Consider the following 17,972-nt stretch of genomic DNA (forward strand, 5'->3'; position numbering starts at 1 on the left):
GAACCTTTTGAGTAGTCTTTGAATACAGTCCCACATAGAATGCAATGTAGAGATCGGTTCTGGTACTATATTTGTCTATTAATTTAGTTTTCATTGAAGTATACAGACAAGTTTTATAAAAAAGCTTGAAAATTAGCTTGCAATACATAATTAATCTAAAAACCTACCTTCCTTGTTTATTCCGGTGGCTTGTGACATAGCTATTGTGGATGGAATTTGCTGTTATAAAAAAAAAGAATTATATTTATACATGTAAGGGGTTATTGATAAAGACGGTATTATATCAGTGAACGGTAAAAGCAAATAAAAAAAATATTTCTTCACCTGCGGCTGTTAGTATAATGTATAAAAGGTGCATTTTGATTCTCCCTGATTCTGACACAGAATACAGAGATGTGAAGATTGCTTTGATTACATCAATTTGTAAATTTAACATTGTAAATTGAGAAGTAAGTTAGATGTAAAGGAATATTTTTTCATTTTTTTTATCTTTAAACTAAAACTAGATTATCCTGAGATTGTTTCTCTGTGAATGCTTACTCTGCAGACATCAATTTGCAATCCATATCATGATGACTATTATATATGATGATATGTGATAATTATAGCCTAGGACTAAAATGCTCTCGCTAATTTGTATTTTGTAGTTTAAAATCTCTCTCCCCTCCCCTCCCTTCTCTCTCTCTCTTTTAAGCATTATTTAGACACTGCTAACAAAAGATCAAGGGCAGTCCTACTGCTGTGTCCATGAATTATATCTTTTCCCTTACATTCACTAAGGGAATGCCAGTATAACCTTCTGTTCTTCCTTATTGTATAGTTCCGAAATCAAGCATTCTTTGCAATTTTAATTGGATGGGAATTAAAGATATACTGTAATTCTATATAATTCACAATTGACATGATCATAAAGAAAAACTATCTAGCTCACTCAAAAACATATTAAAGAATATGTCACAGCTGTCCAGCAGGTAAGGAGGAGCACATAGCTTGTTTCTTTCAACAGAAATATCACTTTTGTTATGTGCAAAAATATTACTTCCCAAGCTCAGATAAAAGGAATATGGATTTCATTTTCCGAAACTGACCCTTTTCACCACCAAGTCTTTGTCAATTACTTTTTATACTGCATGTACAATATTTACAATATTATTACTTTCAGTTGTGATAGCTTTTCAATATGTATATTTTTCTGCATTGTTCTTCATAGATGCTTGCATCACTATCAGATGTGTGGAAATATTTTCTAATTTCCTAATGCGCTTGCTATCTTCTCAGCTAATGTCATACAACTGCAAAATGCTTCTAACTTTTAAAATAGCATTTTTTTCAGCTAGCATAATTTTCTAATCAACTTTGCTTTCCATTATAAAAATACAGCAATTGCATTACAGACAAAAAGTGCTATTCTGCCTAAAAACTTAATCAATTAGCCACACAAGTATATATGTATATTATACGTACATCATAGCAGATAATTTGTGATTTTTAAATATGCTAGGAGATTTCTAAAATCCTAAGACTTTTAAACTACATAATTTCAGTTGTGACAAATCAAAGCTAAATTTAGAAGGCGGAAAAGAGCTTACTGAGATTTCTTAGGTGCCTGGGTAAAAATAGGCTTTTAAGTGGGTCAGATATGTTCAGTTTCAGTCTATTATATAGACTTGACACTCCGATCACAACGTATTTCAAATAATACTATATTACTAACAAATATTAGGAAATTATTTCATTGCATATTTTTTTTAAAGTTGGAAACATTAATACTTCTTTTTCAGGACTAATTATCTCCCAGTCATATATAATGCCTGGTACTGAATAGAACTATACAAGTATACATACGAAATAAAGATTCCATATAGAACTCTGAATCACCTACTATGCTCTGTGGAAATACGCCTGACCAGAATTTTGGAAAATTGGTGAATAATTTCATGCCATTTTTAGGTTTTTGATATCTCCAAGTATACACAATGCTGTTTTAAAAAATTACACCCACCACCACAAATTGCTTTTCCAAAGGAAGTATGCAAACATCACCACAAGTTCTCTCCAGTGGTGAGCTGCTGTTGGTTCGGACTAGCTTGCCTATACCAGTAGTTACAACCACCGGCTGGGGCTGCTCACTTGCCCCAGTGCTATCTGGTCCTATATATCTGGCTCGTTCACCCCACCCACACAGCCCAGTTGCTTTCCATGCCTCATCAGCTCTACTCACTGTAGCTGCCATGCACAGGAAATCTCTGTGTTTTTGCAGCCACACACAAGTGGATAGGGGGCGTGCGCTGCACGCACATGCTCACATTTTCGGTAAACTGATAGTTACAGGATGTTGCAGCCCACCTGGTTCTCTCCTTGTGTACTGTATCTGCTCAATTTAAAAAATGTATTAAATGAAGACCCTAATCAAAACTTCGCTTTACTTCTCCGTTTATGGGTATAATAACAGGTGGCCATTCACTATACATAGCTTTTAAATATAGCTAAACATAAACATAGCAAAACAGAGCTGCGGTGGCATAGTGGTTAGAATACAGTACTGCAGGCTACTTCTGCTGACTGCTGGCAGTTTGGCAGTTCAAATCTTAACAAGCTCAAGGTTGCCTCAGCCTTCCATCCTTCTGAGGTCAGTAAATTGAAGACCCAAATTGTAGGGGGCAATATGTAAATTGCTTAGAGGACTGTACAGCAGTCTAAGTGCTATTGCTATTGCACCATATCAGTGCATTTTGTGATAAGGATTAGTATTTCAAGAGGTTTGCCCTATTTTTGCAGCCAATACACATAGACCTTCAAAAGTGCTATAAAACATTAAGAATACAAACTTCAAATATTTAGAAATAGGTAAAATGGGGCAAACTAAAATCTCTCTTGATTTGGTCATATCTTGCTTCTCCATTGGCCTTATTTTTTATCTTAGATTCCAGTTTTTAAAGAAAAGGTGCATGCCATAAAGCAAATCATCTTTATAAAAATATATTTTGTCTTCCAGCAAACAGACTGTGATGGCAGTGGGGATGGGAATCATCCTTATCAGTTTCAGGATTTTTTTTTTTTTTGTAAATATGCTTTTGAATTGTCTATGTGAATGGCAGCCATTTCGACAGAACCAAAGTAGTCCATGATCAGCTAAGGATATGACTATTGCTGCATATACTCACTCATGGAAGAGCTTCTAGATGAAAGGACCATGCATATTTGGTAGTAGAATTAAGATATGATCAATTTAAATCAAGGATTTACAATCTCAGTGACAGAATCTATTTAAAATTGCTTATCATCTATTTAACTTTAGTTCTCTATTCAGCGTTTTTATTTTGCAATGTTTGGTGTACATAATCATATACAAAACATGTATGTTGATTCCAAAAAATAGCATTTCATATTAAGTAGTCACAATGTTATATAATTTTGTACATTGAATGCAAGGTGACATTAGTTTAATTTATGCTAAATTATAGTCTCTCAGATGAATTATGCAGTTTATGTAATTTAAAATTGGAATTCTGTATTGGAGCTCTATATTAAGCTCTTAGAAAATAAAATTTTAACAAATTAAATTAGTTTCATTAAAGAGCTGAGTCTCACAGCCACTCCATGGGAGGTCAGCTGTCTTTTTTTCACACTTTCAGTCCTTTGCAATACAGGTAGTCCTCAACTTATGACCACAAGTGGGACCAGGATTTCCATCTTATGATGTTGCAGCCATAAGTCAAGTTAGACCCAATGACAATTTTTACAGAAATTGTTAAATAAATCACTGCAGTTCTTACAAAAATCACACAGTCATTAAGTGAATCCAGTTTCCCCAGTTGGTGGTTTTTTAAATAGAAATTTGCAAAAAAAAAAAAAAAAAAGTTGTAGATTTCAATCATGTAACTGGTTGTAAGTGCAAGCCAGTTGCCAAAAGCCTAAATCGTGATCACGTAACTGTAAGAATGGCACAACAATTATAAATATGAATAAAGAGCCTCTTTTTCCGGTTGCTGCTATAACTTTGAACCATCATTAAACCATAAATCAAGGATTACCTATATTCATTCATTTTTGTTTTCTCTGTGTACTCAAAACTTTGAGTTCTTCAAACACTAGAAGAAATTTGCCACATAAACAAAAATATTTCCCATATCATACTGAAGACCAGAAGACACGCTCTTAGTGAAATAAGACTATTGCAATGCCTATTACCTGAGGTATTACATGCTGCTGCATGGTTAATCCATGGGAGGGGAAACCTGAGAGATACTGATAGATATTTCAGTTTTGTCTAATCATATTTTATACGAATCAAATTGGCTTCTTAATGCAGGATGAACTTTAGATAACTGTTTTCTTGTGACCGGTCTTTCATTCTGAATTGAGACACCATTTGGGAGAAACTAATGCTCTGTGGGTCACGGTGGCTCAGAGGCTAAGATGCTGAGCTTGTCGATCAGAAAGGTCAGCAGTTTGATGGTTCTAATCCCTAGCACCACATAATGGAGTGAGCTCCCGTTTCTTGTCCCAGCTTCTGCCAACCTAGCAGTTCAAAACCATGTAAAATAGTGGTGGGATTCAAATTTTTTACTACCAGTTCTGTGGGCATGGCTTGGTGGGTGTGGCAGGGAAAGGATACTGTAAAATCTCCAGTCATAGATGGCATTTGCCAGTTCTCCGAACTACTCAAAATTTCCTCTACTGGATCTCCAGAACTGGTCAGAACCGGCTGAATACCACCTCTGATGTAAAAAATGCAAGTAGAAAAATAGGGACCACTTTGGTGGGAAGGTAACAGAGTTCCATGAGCCTTTGGCATTTAGTTATGCTGGTCACATGACCACAGAGATGTCTTCCGACAGCGCTGGCTCTTCAGCTTTGTAAGAGATGAGCACTGCCCCCTAGAGCAGGAAACAACTAGCGCATAAGTGCGAGGGGAATCTTTACCTTTAATGCTCTGTTGTACTGCTGTTCTGTATACAGTAATCATCCAACTTTGTTCTTTCACCATATCTTCTTTCTCTGACATTTATAGATATCTTCTCTTTTAGATCATAACACTTCTATCATTGATATACAGCTTTGATGTTTCATCATTGCTTATCCTATCTTTGAAATATAACTTTTCTCCAAAATAAAATAACGTCCGTAAAATATGTCATCTGAATTTCTCACCTACTTGTTGCTAATGTGATTTCCTGCCCATTATTATGTGAATTTATAAATTATGTGTTATGCACCATTGGATTACTAACTACCTGATTATCCTTTCCATGATTAGAAGGGAAAACGTTTGGTACCTGTCTACTCCAATAACCTCTTTTTAACCATGAATACCATGCAGAACTTCATTTCTTTCCTGTCTAAGATTCATGACAACTGATGTTTAGCAGTGTTTCTAATCATTACAAAATAAAATGGGAGAGTGGGAGAATTGGTACATCTGGCTTCAAACTACAGAAGGCAGGATCATAATTCAGCAAGAGGAAGGAGGAGGAGGAAATAACTACAGCCATAGCTTTTGGTGTTCAAAGTTTGGATGCTTTTGAAGGTGCATCTGAAGATCACTTGTCACTTGCAGCACTGATGATTTGGTGTATTTAACTCTTTTTGTGAAACCTAAAGAGGGATTATTTCTCATTTTTCCCCTTCCTTGACTGGTTATCTCTTTCTTCCTTTCTAATTTCCTTCCCTGTCCAATGAGGCTAGTTTTCCTTATTCCATATTCAGCCTGTTTTTATTATTTGTTTATTGTTGTTATTTTTGTTGTTGTTCCTTCTCCTTTCACTGTTTCTGCTGGAAAGAAGAAGGGAATTATATCTGTATATAAATGTATGTATATGCTCGTACTTTTGTACTTCTAAGTGGTTTATGTGGGTGAAAATGAATACAGTACAATACCTTACTTTACAGACAATTGATTTTAATTAATAGACATTAATTACAATTAAAATGTAGTTTATATGTAATTAATACTTTGGTGTGTCCTGGCTGAGTGCTTTCTTGCAATGTGAGGCATCTGGCAAATGTTTCGAAGAGTTAGAAAATTGTACTTACCTAAATACATTTTTAGAGGATAGAGATTAATCATCTTTCCCATATACTTTGAGGAAAAGCAACAGAAGTACTTTAATGAAGAATAAATTAACTTTATTCCTGTGGTTTGTAGCTTTTAAAACTGCAAAGGGGAAACTATTGTAACACTGAAAGTTTGACTGTTGAGTCACAAATGTATAAAATATTTTAAATCACAGTCCCTTGTCAGCATTGCTCCATATGGTAGGCTATTTTCTGACATCTTACATATAGAAATTTAGCAAGCTTTCTATAGTGAACTATTTCCTAACTAAATATAATCACAGTTTTGCATTGTACTTTATGCTGCAAGATATAAAAACAGCAGATGCACCAGTTTGGATATGCTTCAAAACATATTACGATATACATTTACAGAAATTCTATGCATACTACATGTTCTCTTAGATGAGTACATTATTCAGGATTTAACACTCATTTTATTCTTCACAATTAAAATACTTAAATTCTAACTATTCAATAATTATTAACATATATATATTCAACTTTGTAACAATGTGGTGTTTTCTTTTAGTACACTGCTTAGAATAATTCGAGATTGGGCCAATTGATAAATGCAATAAATAAATAAACTTAAAGTTTGAGTATTAAACTGGAGTTTATTTTGTCACTCAATTTCAACCTCAGCAACTACTAATAGTAATATTCAGCATTTAAATATTAAACAACATTCAGAGTATTTTGTTTATGGGAAGCATTTGGATTAGCAGAATATTACTGTTGTTATACTAGTTTCTTGTTATGGTCAAATTCAGTACAGCACCTGTTAAATTCAGAGAAAGCGATGATTAAAATATTATCCTTCTTTAGAAAGGAAAGGAAATACCAATTTGCTTTGCAAATATCAAAATTATAACATATGTTTTCTTGTACAAAAACTTGCTTCAATATGCTATTTGATTTTAGTGTCTGGAAATTCCTGAAAACATTAGATTAAGCAATATCTGATACTGAAGTAGCAGATACATGGGGACCCTATGTACACGGAGGCTGCTATACAAAGACAATATTGTGGTGACAATAATATTCTTCTAGTTATTTAACTTCACTAGATTTAGAGATTGTTCATGAAAATAGAAGAGAATGTTATATATACCTCCTTTTGAGTGCCTGAATGAAAGGTGAAATGTAATGAATCCATGAAGAATTTAAGCAACAGATGCAAAACATATATACCAATATCTTGTTTCACTTTTTTGGGGTAGTTTCTGACTAGATAAAAGGATACTTCTTGATCCAAATATAATTATTTATGCCTAAACTAATTTACACGATAAGTTCTTTCCCTTAATGCAATGGTTATTATACTGGCTGTCCATAGAGTTATTTTCCAATTTAATTGCTAGGTGGAAAACCTAATTACACAGGCAAAATTATTTTCATACCTTCAGTGTAAATAAAACTGTTTGATTGTGTATGTTTAACTTTGAAGATCATATGTAGGTGATAATTGTAACTACTACCATTAAAATAATGTCTTCTAAGCATTTTAGTGTTATTGCAAAATTGTACAGCTCTGAATTTCTATGTTTTTATTGGCCATTTAAATATATTTCTATTTATATGGATACTTGATACAACTAAGTGTTTTTTACTTTTTTTTCAGAAGCAGGTGGTAAAAAATTGAAGAGTACAGTACAGAGAAGCACAGAAACTGGGTTGGCTGTGGAGATGAGAAATTGGATGACACGTCAGGCCAGCAGGGAGTCTACAGATGGCAGCATGAACAGTTATAGCTCAGAGGGAAAGTAAGTCCTGACTGTAATTGTAAGTAAATATCTCTAAAGCAAATGTCATTGATTTAAATTGGGTTTAAGATCACAACATTGCATGTGAACATACATCATTCTAAATCCCAGTGAGGTTAACTAAATATAGAATATCATTTTTAAGAAGCAACAAATGTGATTCTCTCCCTCTCTTGATACCGGGACATCATTTCCAACAAAAACTCTCATATATACATATATGAATATTTCATTTATGTAAATATGAAAAATATATTTTTATTCTACAAATATGTTGCTTTTCATGGATCTTAGCAGAGCTTATCACTTTGCTATCACTTGGTGATGAGAGAGCACCCAGACGGTCACCAGCTACTCTTCCTCCTGCTGAATTTTCCTATAACCCACAATACTAGTTTCAGGACTGGTTGTTTAGACTGGCGATCACATAAATACGGCTGTCACCTTCTTAATATATGTAACGAAGTAAAAGAAGGGCTGTCATAGAGTATGCATTTAATGGGATACAAAACTAGCCTACCCTTCTTCCCCAACATCCTTCTATCCTTCTAGCATGCCTGGCCACTGCTGTATACCAATAGGCAAGATAGAAGGGAATGATGGGATTTTATTTCAACACAGTTGGTAGGTACCAAGTAGGAAAAGGCTGTTGTGGAAGGACAGTGGCATCTCTAGAAAGAGCACAAAGCCAAGATGTTGATCACCACAGTATAATCAGTGGTGGGATTCAGCCGGTTCACACTGATTTGGATGAACTAGTTGTTGAATTACACACCCACCCACTCCGCTATGAAAATGGATCCTGGGGACTGCGCTGTGCTGCAATGAAGAAATGGGTAATGGAGTGGCTGGCGCAAGTGAAGGAGAAGGTTGCTTTCCCTCCTTGTTCTCCCTGTTTGGATTGCCACTCCCACGATTCCAGAAATTCCAGTCTCTCAGTACTTCAACTTTTAGAATTCCCCAACTATGGGGGTTTGAAATCCACCTATCTTAAACTTGCCAAGATTCAGAAACACTGGTTTAGACACTATTATATATGTATGAAGCTAACTATCTTGAGCAATATTCAAGGGTGGAATTCAACTGGCGTTACTACCGGTTCGGTGATTATGTTTTGCGTGTGTAAAATAACCTTAGTCTGTGCCTTCCGGGCAGCTGAAAAGTGCTGCACGTAGGTGCACAGCGTTTGAAAAGTCTCTTTTTCCCTGCTTTTAAAACCTCAGCTGTGCTGCGCAAAGCAGCTGAGGTTGAAAAAGCAGGAAATAAAGGACAGGTAAGAGCCTGGGCAGGCGGGTGGGCCAAACAGCAGCAAACACAGAACCAGTTTGCTGTCTGCTGCTCTTCAGCGCTACCGGCTCTATAGAACCAGGCAGAACCAGTAGCATCCCATCCCTGGCAGCAATCATTTGAAGAGACAGGAGGTAAAATAAGCCATGTGATCATTTCTCAATGACACTGCAAAAGAAATACTTTACATTGATTTCAAATATCTTTTCAGCCAGTCAAAAAAAAAAAGCCAGATTATTTAAAAGATAAGGAAGACATCCCAGTAGCTGTGTTCCATCTGGCAATGCAGGGCGTTTTGTAATATTATAACAAATATGCTTATCAAAGGCAAACTCTTTTGTCTTCATTCAGTGTCATTCTTCACATATAATTTGAAAGAGGCTTAGAGTAACTCTTGAAAATGAAATACTCTTGAGAACAAAGGAACTGCTTACACGACATACCTTTAATTAACAACATTTAAATTCAATATTTGACTGAAAATATGAGCAGGAAATGTGTTCTGCCCAGTTTGGTTCTTTTTAGAAATTATAGAGCCTCGGTGGCGCAGTGGTTAGAGTACAGTACTGCAGGCTACTTCCGTTGACTGCCATCTGCCTGCAATTTGGCAGTTCAAATCTCACCAGGCTCAAGGTTGACTCAATCTTTTATCCTTCCGAGGTGGGTAAAATGAGGACCCAAATTGTTGGCGGCAATATGCCGACTCTCTAAACTGCTTAGAGAGGACTGTAAAGCACTGTGAAGTGGTATATAAGTCTAAGTGCTATAAGGTCTCAGTCAATTGTATTACCATATTAAAAGCCACATTTAAAACACTGTAAAATACAATAAAGAATGTGTTTTCCCCCCCATATAAGCTATTTAAAATCTTTTGGTTCCAGGTCTGACTCTCTAGAATACAAGTAATATGATCAAAAATATTTTTAAGATCAAATAAAAATATTCAGCATATTCAGTAATAAATTTATTTTTTGTGTCATAAAATAACAATTTGTAAACGTACAGTAGATATGGAATGGAATATAACTAATGTTGCCCATGATTATAATATAATTTATAATGGATCTTTGTGTTAGAACCATCTTAGTAAAAAGAGATGTGTTTTCTATTAGTTTGATCTTTCCTGGTGTGCGGTTGGCAGCAGATAGCCAATTCAGTGATTTCCTGGATGGACTTGGCCCTGCACAGCTTGTTGGACGCCAGACCCTAGCTACTCCAGCAATGGGTAAGAAATGTTGACATTTGAATAATCACATTCAAACTGTATTGCTCTTGGTCAACCACCTATATTCACTTTAGATTTCTTGGAATAATTTTGACTTAAAATAGATTTGAAGAGGAAGGAAAACACTCAAACCTACACACATGCACACAAAACCCCCACACCTCAGAGTGATTATGAGCATCTGTTGTCGTTTTTCTTAACATTTGGCCCTGCATGGTCACAATTTTTCCATTATGCTTATCTAAGTCTTAAAGCAAAACTAGCAGTATACAGATGACAGGGATTTTCTTTCAAGTAGTTTAATGTTGTAGCAACTCAGAGTCGCTTCTGTAGAAAGTTAGCACCCACCCCTCTCCTAGAAGAATGAAATATTCTAGGAAATATTAAAAAGGCAGAATATTATATTTCCTTGGATGAGAAAAGGAGAAACATGTTTTTAAAGACAAAGAGCAGCTCCCTACAGCTCCCTGCCCCCAGCAGGTGCCAGCCTATCTACAAAACAAAAGGCCTTCAGCTCCAGGATGATGGGATTATCCTTCAGTGTAAAGCCATTCAGCCACAATAGGAAAGCCCCTTCATCACATCACCCAGCAAGTTTCAACCAAGCCTGTGACACAGCCTACAAAGTTAGCTAAGACCCTTGCCCCCTGGGAGTCTGACAGCCAGTAGGATACTTGTCCTTGCTACAGGAACAGGAAGCTCTAGTTCAAAACCCAAGAGACAGTGTAAATAACACTCACTCCCCACTCCATGTGCTCAGCTGCCCGGGACCCAAAACCCATGTGATCCTGTTCACCATTAAACCATTTTTCCAAGCAGCCTCCATGTTTCCAGTGTCTTTCTCCCCACTTGGAACTGAACCCAGATGGACATTTCTTCTAACACTTTGAAGTGAGATGGGTGGCAAAGAACTTTAATAAATAAATGCCTTGTGGCTAATTAGCAAGGACAAGGAAAGATTGACTCAAGGTGGCTTCTGTGTCTAAAATCTCGATCTCCCCTCTCATAATCCAGCACTTTAACACTATTCTATATGGCTTTATTACAACTGTTAATATCTAACCTCTAGAAAACATCATGGTGTTTTTATGGAAAATTATAATTAGATATATGGCTGATTGGGAAAATAAATCCTCTAGCAGTATTTCTCATCCTTTTTTCTCCCGTGGCTCACTTCGACCTTGCTTTTCTCCTGTGACCCCTTGTCTAATTCTATTATGGATACGGACATGGAACAATGCCTTTTCTGGCATCAGCTAGATAGTGTTTGTAGTATCATACACATCATTTTTCTTTGGCTCTCTTGGCACATACCATGATCCTCCACTATATGTTTTTCTTGCTACACATTTGATTTTAATGTACCAGAAAATAAATTACAAGAAATAACTTTAAAGTGTAACTGAAGACAATCACAATGAACAGTCCCACTGATTTCCCATGGGATGAGATTGCAGTGTTCAAGGCAGGTAAATACCAATAATACATTAAAAAAGATTGCTTTTATGCATTCGCACATGTGCATGAGCCACAGACATTCCTTTACAGGGACTGTACTTAGTTTATCACAGAACCAGGTTTTGCCATAAACTGCAAAACTTTTGATACAAAATTATATTTATATATTTGTATTTTATACATGCCCTGTGATTAAAGAAATAACTAGACACACTGTTCAGACAATCTGAACTCATTGCTTTGTAGTTGTAGGAAATGTATTTTGTTATTTTTGGATAGATTTTGCCCCCTCAGTAATAATGGCATATTGTATATACATGTACGCTAAAACTGCAGAGAAAAACCGCTCTTTGCATAATATGCACATCCTGTTAAGACATGGTCCCTAAACTGAAAAAAAGCAGGACAATGTTATAGTTATCTCTAAATGAAGTGGCCATGGAGAACAATATGCATTTGGGTAATACTGGTAATAATACTGGTAGAGCAGGCAGTAATGCAAGAGCAGATAAATGAAGTGACTCAAACATGAGTTTTCAGTTGACTGCTACTGCTGATATGTCAACTGGATGCATGTTATAAATGCTGAAAATTAAAAAGTCTAATGGGACTTTGTATGATTATACATTCTGTTAAAAGATTTCTGTATGGTTTTGATATTTCCATGAAAAACCCTTTACAGTGGATACAAGTTCATAAATCAGACCCTGGTACAAAGAACAAACACTGTTACCATGGTTAAGATCTTCCCTTTCCATGACATTGTGGGAGCATATCAAAGATAAACTCTTTAAAACAGTTCTATATGTTTTTCAACTTTAGCTTTTTCAACTCTTGAAGTATCCCATAGCCCCCAGTTGAGAACTGCTGTCCTATCCTTTACATTGTTAATAATAGAAATAGAAAAACTATTGTTCAGTCCTATAAGTCAGAATCTAGTACAATCGAGTGATCAGATGTGGTTTACAGTTAAACTGAATTGATGATGAAGTACAGATGAGTTATTTAGTTATTTACTTTCATGTCTATTTATATAATCCCAGACTGTACGTGTTTGTGCATGTGTGCACGCATTCATACAATTGTACCTTTTTCATTTAAATAGTTGCATTTTTTTGTTTCTTTAGGTGATATCCAAGTTGGAATGATGGACAAAAAGGGACAATTGGAGGTAGAAATAATAAGAGCACGAGGCCTTGTTGTAAAACCAGGTTCAAAGACACTGCCAGGTAAAAGAAGTATGCTTAGCTCCCAGAACTATAAATGCTGTGATAGTATGGCAGGAATTCATTTTTCCGTAAGCTTAACTTTTCCACAACATTTAGTGAAAGTAGCCTCAGCTTTACGGTACTGAACATCACCATAGGGTCCTCTTCTTTAGAGATGAGATCTGAACAATACAGAGTATTACCTTTATAATTCAATTTTCTTAATTCTGTCCCAGTTTTGATATATAAAATTAATTAACAATGCTATATGGGCATATGCATGAAAACCCTTAGTATGACGGGTCTTTGGTGCTCTCTGAGCTTTGTGGCTTTCTTGCAGACGTTTCATTATCCAAACTAGGTAACATCATCAGTGCTAGTAAGGAGTGGAGTTTGCTCTAAGTTTATATACTAGTCGCTTGCCCTGTCAGTGTTGATGGGGGTGGTCTTAAAAGTTGTTTGGCTGGGCTGTCTTGTTTGGCAGTTCCTTGATTGGGGTATTGTTCACTTAATTACTGGTCTGATGTTAATGTTGGAGCTAATCTATGTTTATCTGGATGCTGATTGGTGGTGGGAAGGCGCTTTGGTCTTTTTGGTCCCTTTTTGACTTTTGTTTCTTTTGCACAGTATATAGATATTGTTTATGTCTGTCTGTCTATTGATGGCTAATTTGTCAGAGTGCCAGACTTCTAGAAATTCTGTAGTGTTTTTGGTCTAGGATGGTCACAGTTTCCCAATTGAAACCACAATTAAATCTGAATCCTAAACTCTTAGCATTCTTGGGATTCAAATTTTTTTACTACCGGTTCTGTAGGTGTGGCTTGATGGGGCGTGACAGGGGAAGGATACTGTAAAATCTCCAGTCAGAGGTGGTATTTGCCGGTTCTCCAAACTACTCAAAATTTCTGCTACCGGTTCTCCAGAACTGGTCAAAACCTGCTGAATACCACCTCTGATCGAAAGCTTCCACTGTGAATTGTCCTTCTGCTTTGGTTAGTTTTCTATTGAAGACTAAATATCTATCAAACCCTGAAGCAATAGTGCTAGTATTTGCTGATTCCCAGTGCTCAGGAAAAGGGACAAAGGATGGAAAGACAAGTCTGCATAAGTAATTTTGGTCATTCATAAATGCACTGTGTGAAGATATATTCAGCTGAAGCTAAATATCACTGACTGCTCAAGAGCATAGCTAATGTGAACATTTTCTTAACAGTTGTTTATATTTTTTCCTCCAAAGCACCCTATGTAAAGGTGTATCTATTAGAAAATGGAGTCTGTATAGCCAAAAAGAAAACAAAAGTGGCAAGAAAAACGCTGGAACCACTTTACCAGCAGCTGTTGTCATTTGAAGAGAATCCTCAAGGGAAAGTTTTACAGGTAATTTGCATCACTACTGTGCAGATTAATCATGTTTATTCCTTGAACTAACAGAATATAGAACAAAATATGATAACAAAACTGTAACTGTTAAAGACTACTTTCATAAAGGTAAAAAAATGAGATTCACTCAAAAAGTAAATGCTTCTGAAATTATATTAAAATTCTTCTTTAGAAAACAATACAAACCTACATCTATTGGTGGATATACTTATTACAGAACTCACTCAGAAGAATTAAATGAACTAATTCCAATGGTGAGACAATCTATGCATAAAATATGGATGGATGACAAACACAAACAATTAATGCTAGACATGAATGCTCAGCCATGGCCATTTGAAATATCAAATTAAGATGGTTTGGATTGTGCAAATAATACATCCACAATACACAATCCAATACAACCAATCACTGAAAATACAGATGAAGAATTATTATCGGTAGACACTCAACAAGCAAAACAATCCATAAACAAAACATACATTAAAACCAAAAAAGAACTAACTCTACAATCTACAATTAAATTACTTGTATCCAAATACATTTACACTGAAGAAGGGGATTGCTTCCCATAAAATATTTCAGTTGAACTGAAAGAGACTCTGAAAAAAATCCCATTCAATAGTTAATGTAAAATATACATACTAAAAAAAAGAATAGAAGAGGAATAAATGGATTAATGCAAATAAACAAACTTTTGTCTCCACCTTTAATATGGAGAAGACGTCCCTGAAAAGGTAAGATTTCAATAGCCAATGTAAAGGCAGGCAGTCCTCACACATGAGGAAAAGCATTCCGAAGAGTCAGCAACCCCATCAAGGAAATCCTTCTGTAAGTGACCATAAGGTAGCATTGTTAATAAGGTTTCCCTAGGGAAGGGAAGTGCTTAAACAAGCATATAATAGAGAAGGCATCCTACTAGAAGTTGCAGATGAGGGTGAATAGACCATATGATGACCACAGACCCACAAAAGAAAAGGCCACCATAGTAATATCTGACATCAGTACAATTGAGCAGGTTCAGAAGTATTTCACGAGAAAAGTCTTGCACTTTTCGGTACACAATAGAATTTCCTATTCTACTAGGCTTGAAATTCTCGGTTTGGAACTCCATCGCTTGCGGTCAGACCTAGGTACTGCATACAAAATTATATGTAGTAATGTTTTACCTGTAAATGGCTTTTTGGTTTTAATCGCAATAATTCACCCATTAACAACCGCTTTAAACTCAATGTAAATTGTTCTACACTTGATTGTAAAAATATGATTTCTGTAATAGAGCGGTCAAAGTCTGGAATGCTCCATCTGATTCAGTTGTTTCAGCTACAAATTTTAACAGTTTCATTCACAAATTGACTTCCGTGGACCTTACATAATACTTAGAGGTTAGTAGAGGGGGCATGCATAAGTGCACTTAGTGGTTAGTAGAGGGGGTGTGCATAAGTGCACTAACTTGTCTATTGTCCCTGTCATAGTATTTTTATTCTTTTATTCTTATTCTCCTTTTTGTTTGACAAATTCAAATAAATAAATAATTAAGCCAATAAATAAATATATATATTGCATGATCATTAACAATAATTACTCATTGCAGGGCAGACTTTACATGGTATAAAACAATTTAGCATTGTTTAAGAAAACAGAATTGTCTTGGGAATTTTAAAGAGAAGTGGGGAGATCAATTACAAAGACTCACTGTAGAATTGGCAGTATAACAACAACAAAAAATGGACTGTGATTTCCATTGCATGTTCATCAAAGGGACATCTTCATTCAGCAAAGGGGATTTTTCTGTACCAGGAAACTCTGAATTCTAGCCCTGTCTTCAGCCCAAACCAGCAGAATGTCCTTGGACCAGACACTTTCTCTCAGTCCTAGAAAGAATGAATAACAGACTACTGAAAATCCACAGGCATCGTATCTGCTTGTGCCTGTCGCCCAAGGTCATTCCCACCTACCATTATAGGTCATTGGCACTTGGACAAATATGGTAGACTGTTCCTCTTTAACAATGGCACATCTGCCCAGTCAGCTAAGGGTTGGTAATAGGCATGCTAACTACAGAAGTCAGAAGCCTGTGACAATGATAACTGTAGAAGCGCCCGTGAATTATTTACTATAAACTTTTAAACGGAGAATTTTTATAGGAGTGGAACACTTACCATTCCTTTTAAGGCAGGGACAACCACTCTATCATTCAAAGAACTTCACCATCTGCTTCCATGAGTTAAACAAAATGAAAGGTCAAGCGAAGAACATTGTAGCAGTGTAGCAATACAATCCCTCTTCATCATTTTGGATCTTAAACATTTACATTCTGCATGCTGTAATGAACCAGATGGTGCACTGAACATCCCAGTAGCTACTACAACAAAAGCAGTGTACATCTCAGTCTGAAGTGTACAAAAGGGTTTGCTGGGTGGCTACTTGAGACATTATTCAAGTTGCAAGCCTTTTTTTTATATCACCCACCATTATGCAATAGCTGTGTGTTTCTCCATTGAACTCCATTGAACTTCTCAAGATGTGTTACACATCTCGTGCTGATAAAAAGTTTCTTTTCTGGTTGCTTCCCATAAAATCAGAAAGAAGCCCCTGAAGCATTGGAGATTTCCTTAAACAACCCCCTAAGCAGCAAGGAAACAGTAGCCTGAGTTTCAGTTTGGGGCGGGAGAGCAAGTAAGCAAGAGGGAGTAGCTAATATTAGCTGCTAAGTTTTACGTAGGCCATATGCCCATGGAGTTTCTCAGTCATCCAGGTCATGGTTGCCCCAAGGATGCTTTTTCAAAAGGCAACTAGAATAGGATAGAATAACAGAATTGGAAGAGACCTTGGAGGTCCAACCCCTGCTTAGGCAAGAAATCCTACACCGCTTCAGACAAATGGTTATCCAATGTTGTTTTAAAAAAACTTCCACTGTTGGAGCATTCACAACTTCTGGAGGCAACTAGACTTTCTGTTTTTTCTTTGAAGATGTTTCGCTTCTCATCCAAGAATCTTCCTCAGCTCTGGAATCTTGCAATCTGAAAACATCTTCAAAGTAAACCCAAAAAGTCCAGTTGCCTCTTGAAAAAGCACCTTTGGGTTAGGCCCTATGCCTTTCATCTATCCTTCAATTCCTTCGTGCCTCAGTTGCAAGTTGTTTTTCTGTTCTGCTCTAGGATATTAATTTAATATAGTGAAGGCTAACCTCCCTCCCCCCAGCTGTTTTATGGCTTAATACTGTTTTAAGCTCTCTGTTATATGAATCCATTTCCAACTTTATAAACAAATAATATCCTACCTTGCTTTTACATAAATATTTAACATACACATAGAGACATCCATCTTGTTTTCCCATTTGAGATAAGCATTTTTATGCAGAGTGCAGAGAAAAAGAGTTAGCTAAAGAAATTAAATGATAATAAGAAAAAGAAATATAGCTAAAACTATTTTATACTATTAAAATCTACCATAGCTTCTGCAAAGTTTTCTATCTTTGCAAACCATACTACCTCCAACTATCTCCATATCTTTATATCTTTCTGAGGAACTCATCAAAACTCATCAACCTCATCCAGCATCAGGTCCTCACTTTCTTTCAACCATTCA

General features: G+C 36.0%; 1 protein-coding gene across 32 annotated transcripts in view; it reads left to right on the top strand.

The window, feature by feature from the left end:
• The window catches only part of RIMS2 (regulating synaptic membrane exocytosis 2), a 279,536-nt gene that overhangs the window by 257,595 nt on the left and 3,969 nt on the right, over window positions 1–17,972 (top strand). For 31 of the 32 annotated variants that reach the window (XM_087931589.1, XM_087931590.1, XM_087931593.1 and 28 more), the window contains 4 exons: window positions 7,682–7,823; window positions 10,223–10,335; window positions 12,921–13,022; window positions 14,239–14,378. In XM_087931589.1, the coding sequence (XP_087787715.1) occupies window positions 7,682–7,823; window positions 10,223–10,335; window positions 12,921–13,022; window positions 14,239–14,378 (497 nt within the window). The remainder of the gene's footprint in view (window positions 1–7,681; window positions 7,824–10,222; window positions 10,336–12,920; window positions 13,023–14,238; window positions 14,379–17,972) is intronic. The other variant, XM_087931580.1, reaches the window with a different exon arrangement.

The sequence above is a fragment of the Pseudonaja textilis genome, chromosome 3 (assembly GCF_049901715.1).
Source record: "Pseudonaja textilis isolate UNSWEBS1 chromosome 3, rPseTex1.2, whole genome shotgun sequence".
Taxonomy (NCBI): domain Eukaryota; kingdom Metazoa; phylum Chordata; class Lepidosauria; order Squamata; family Elapidae; genus Pseudonaja; species Pseudonaja textilis.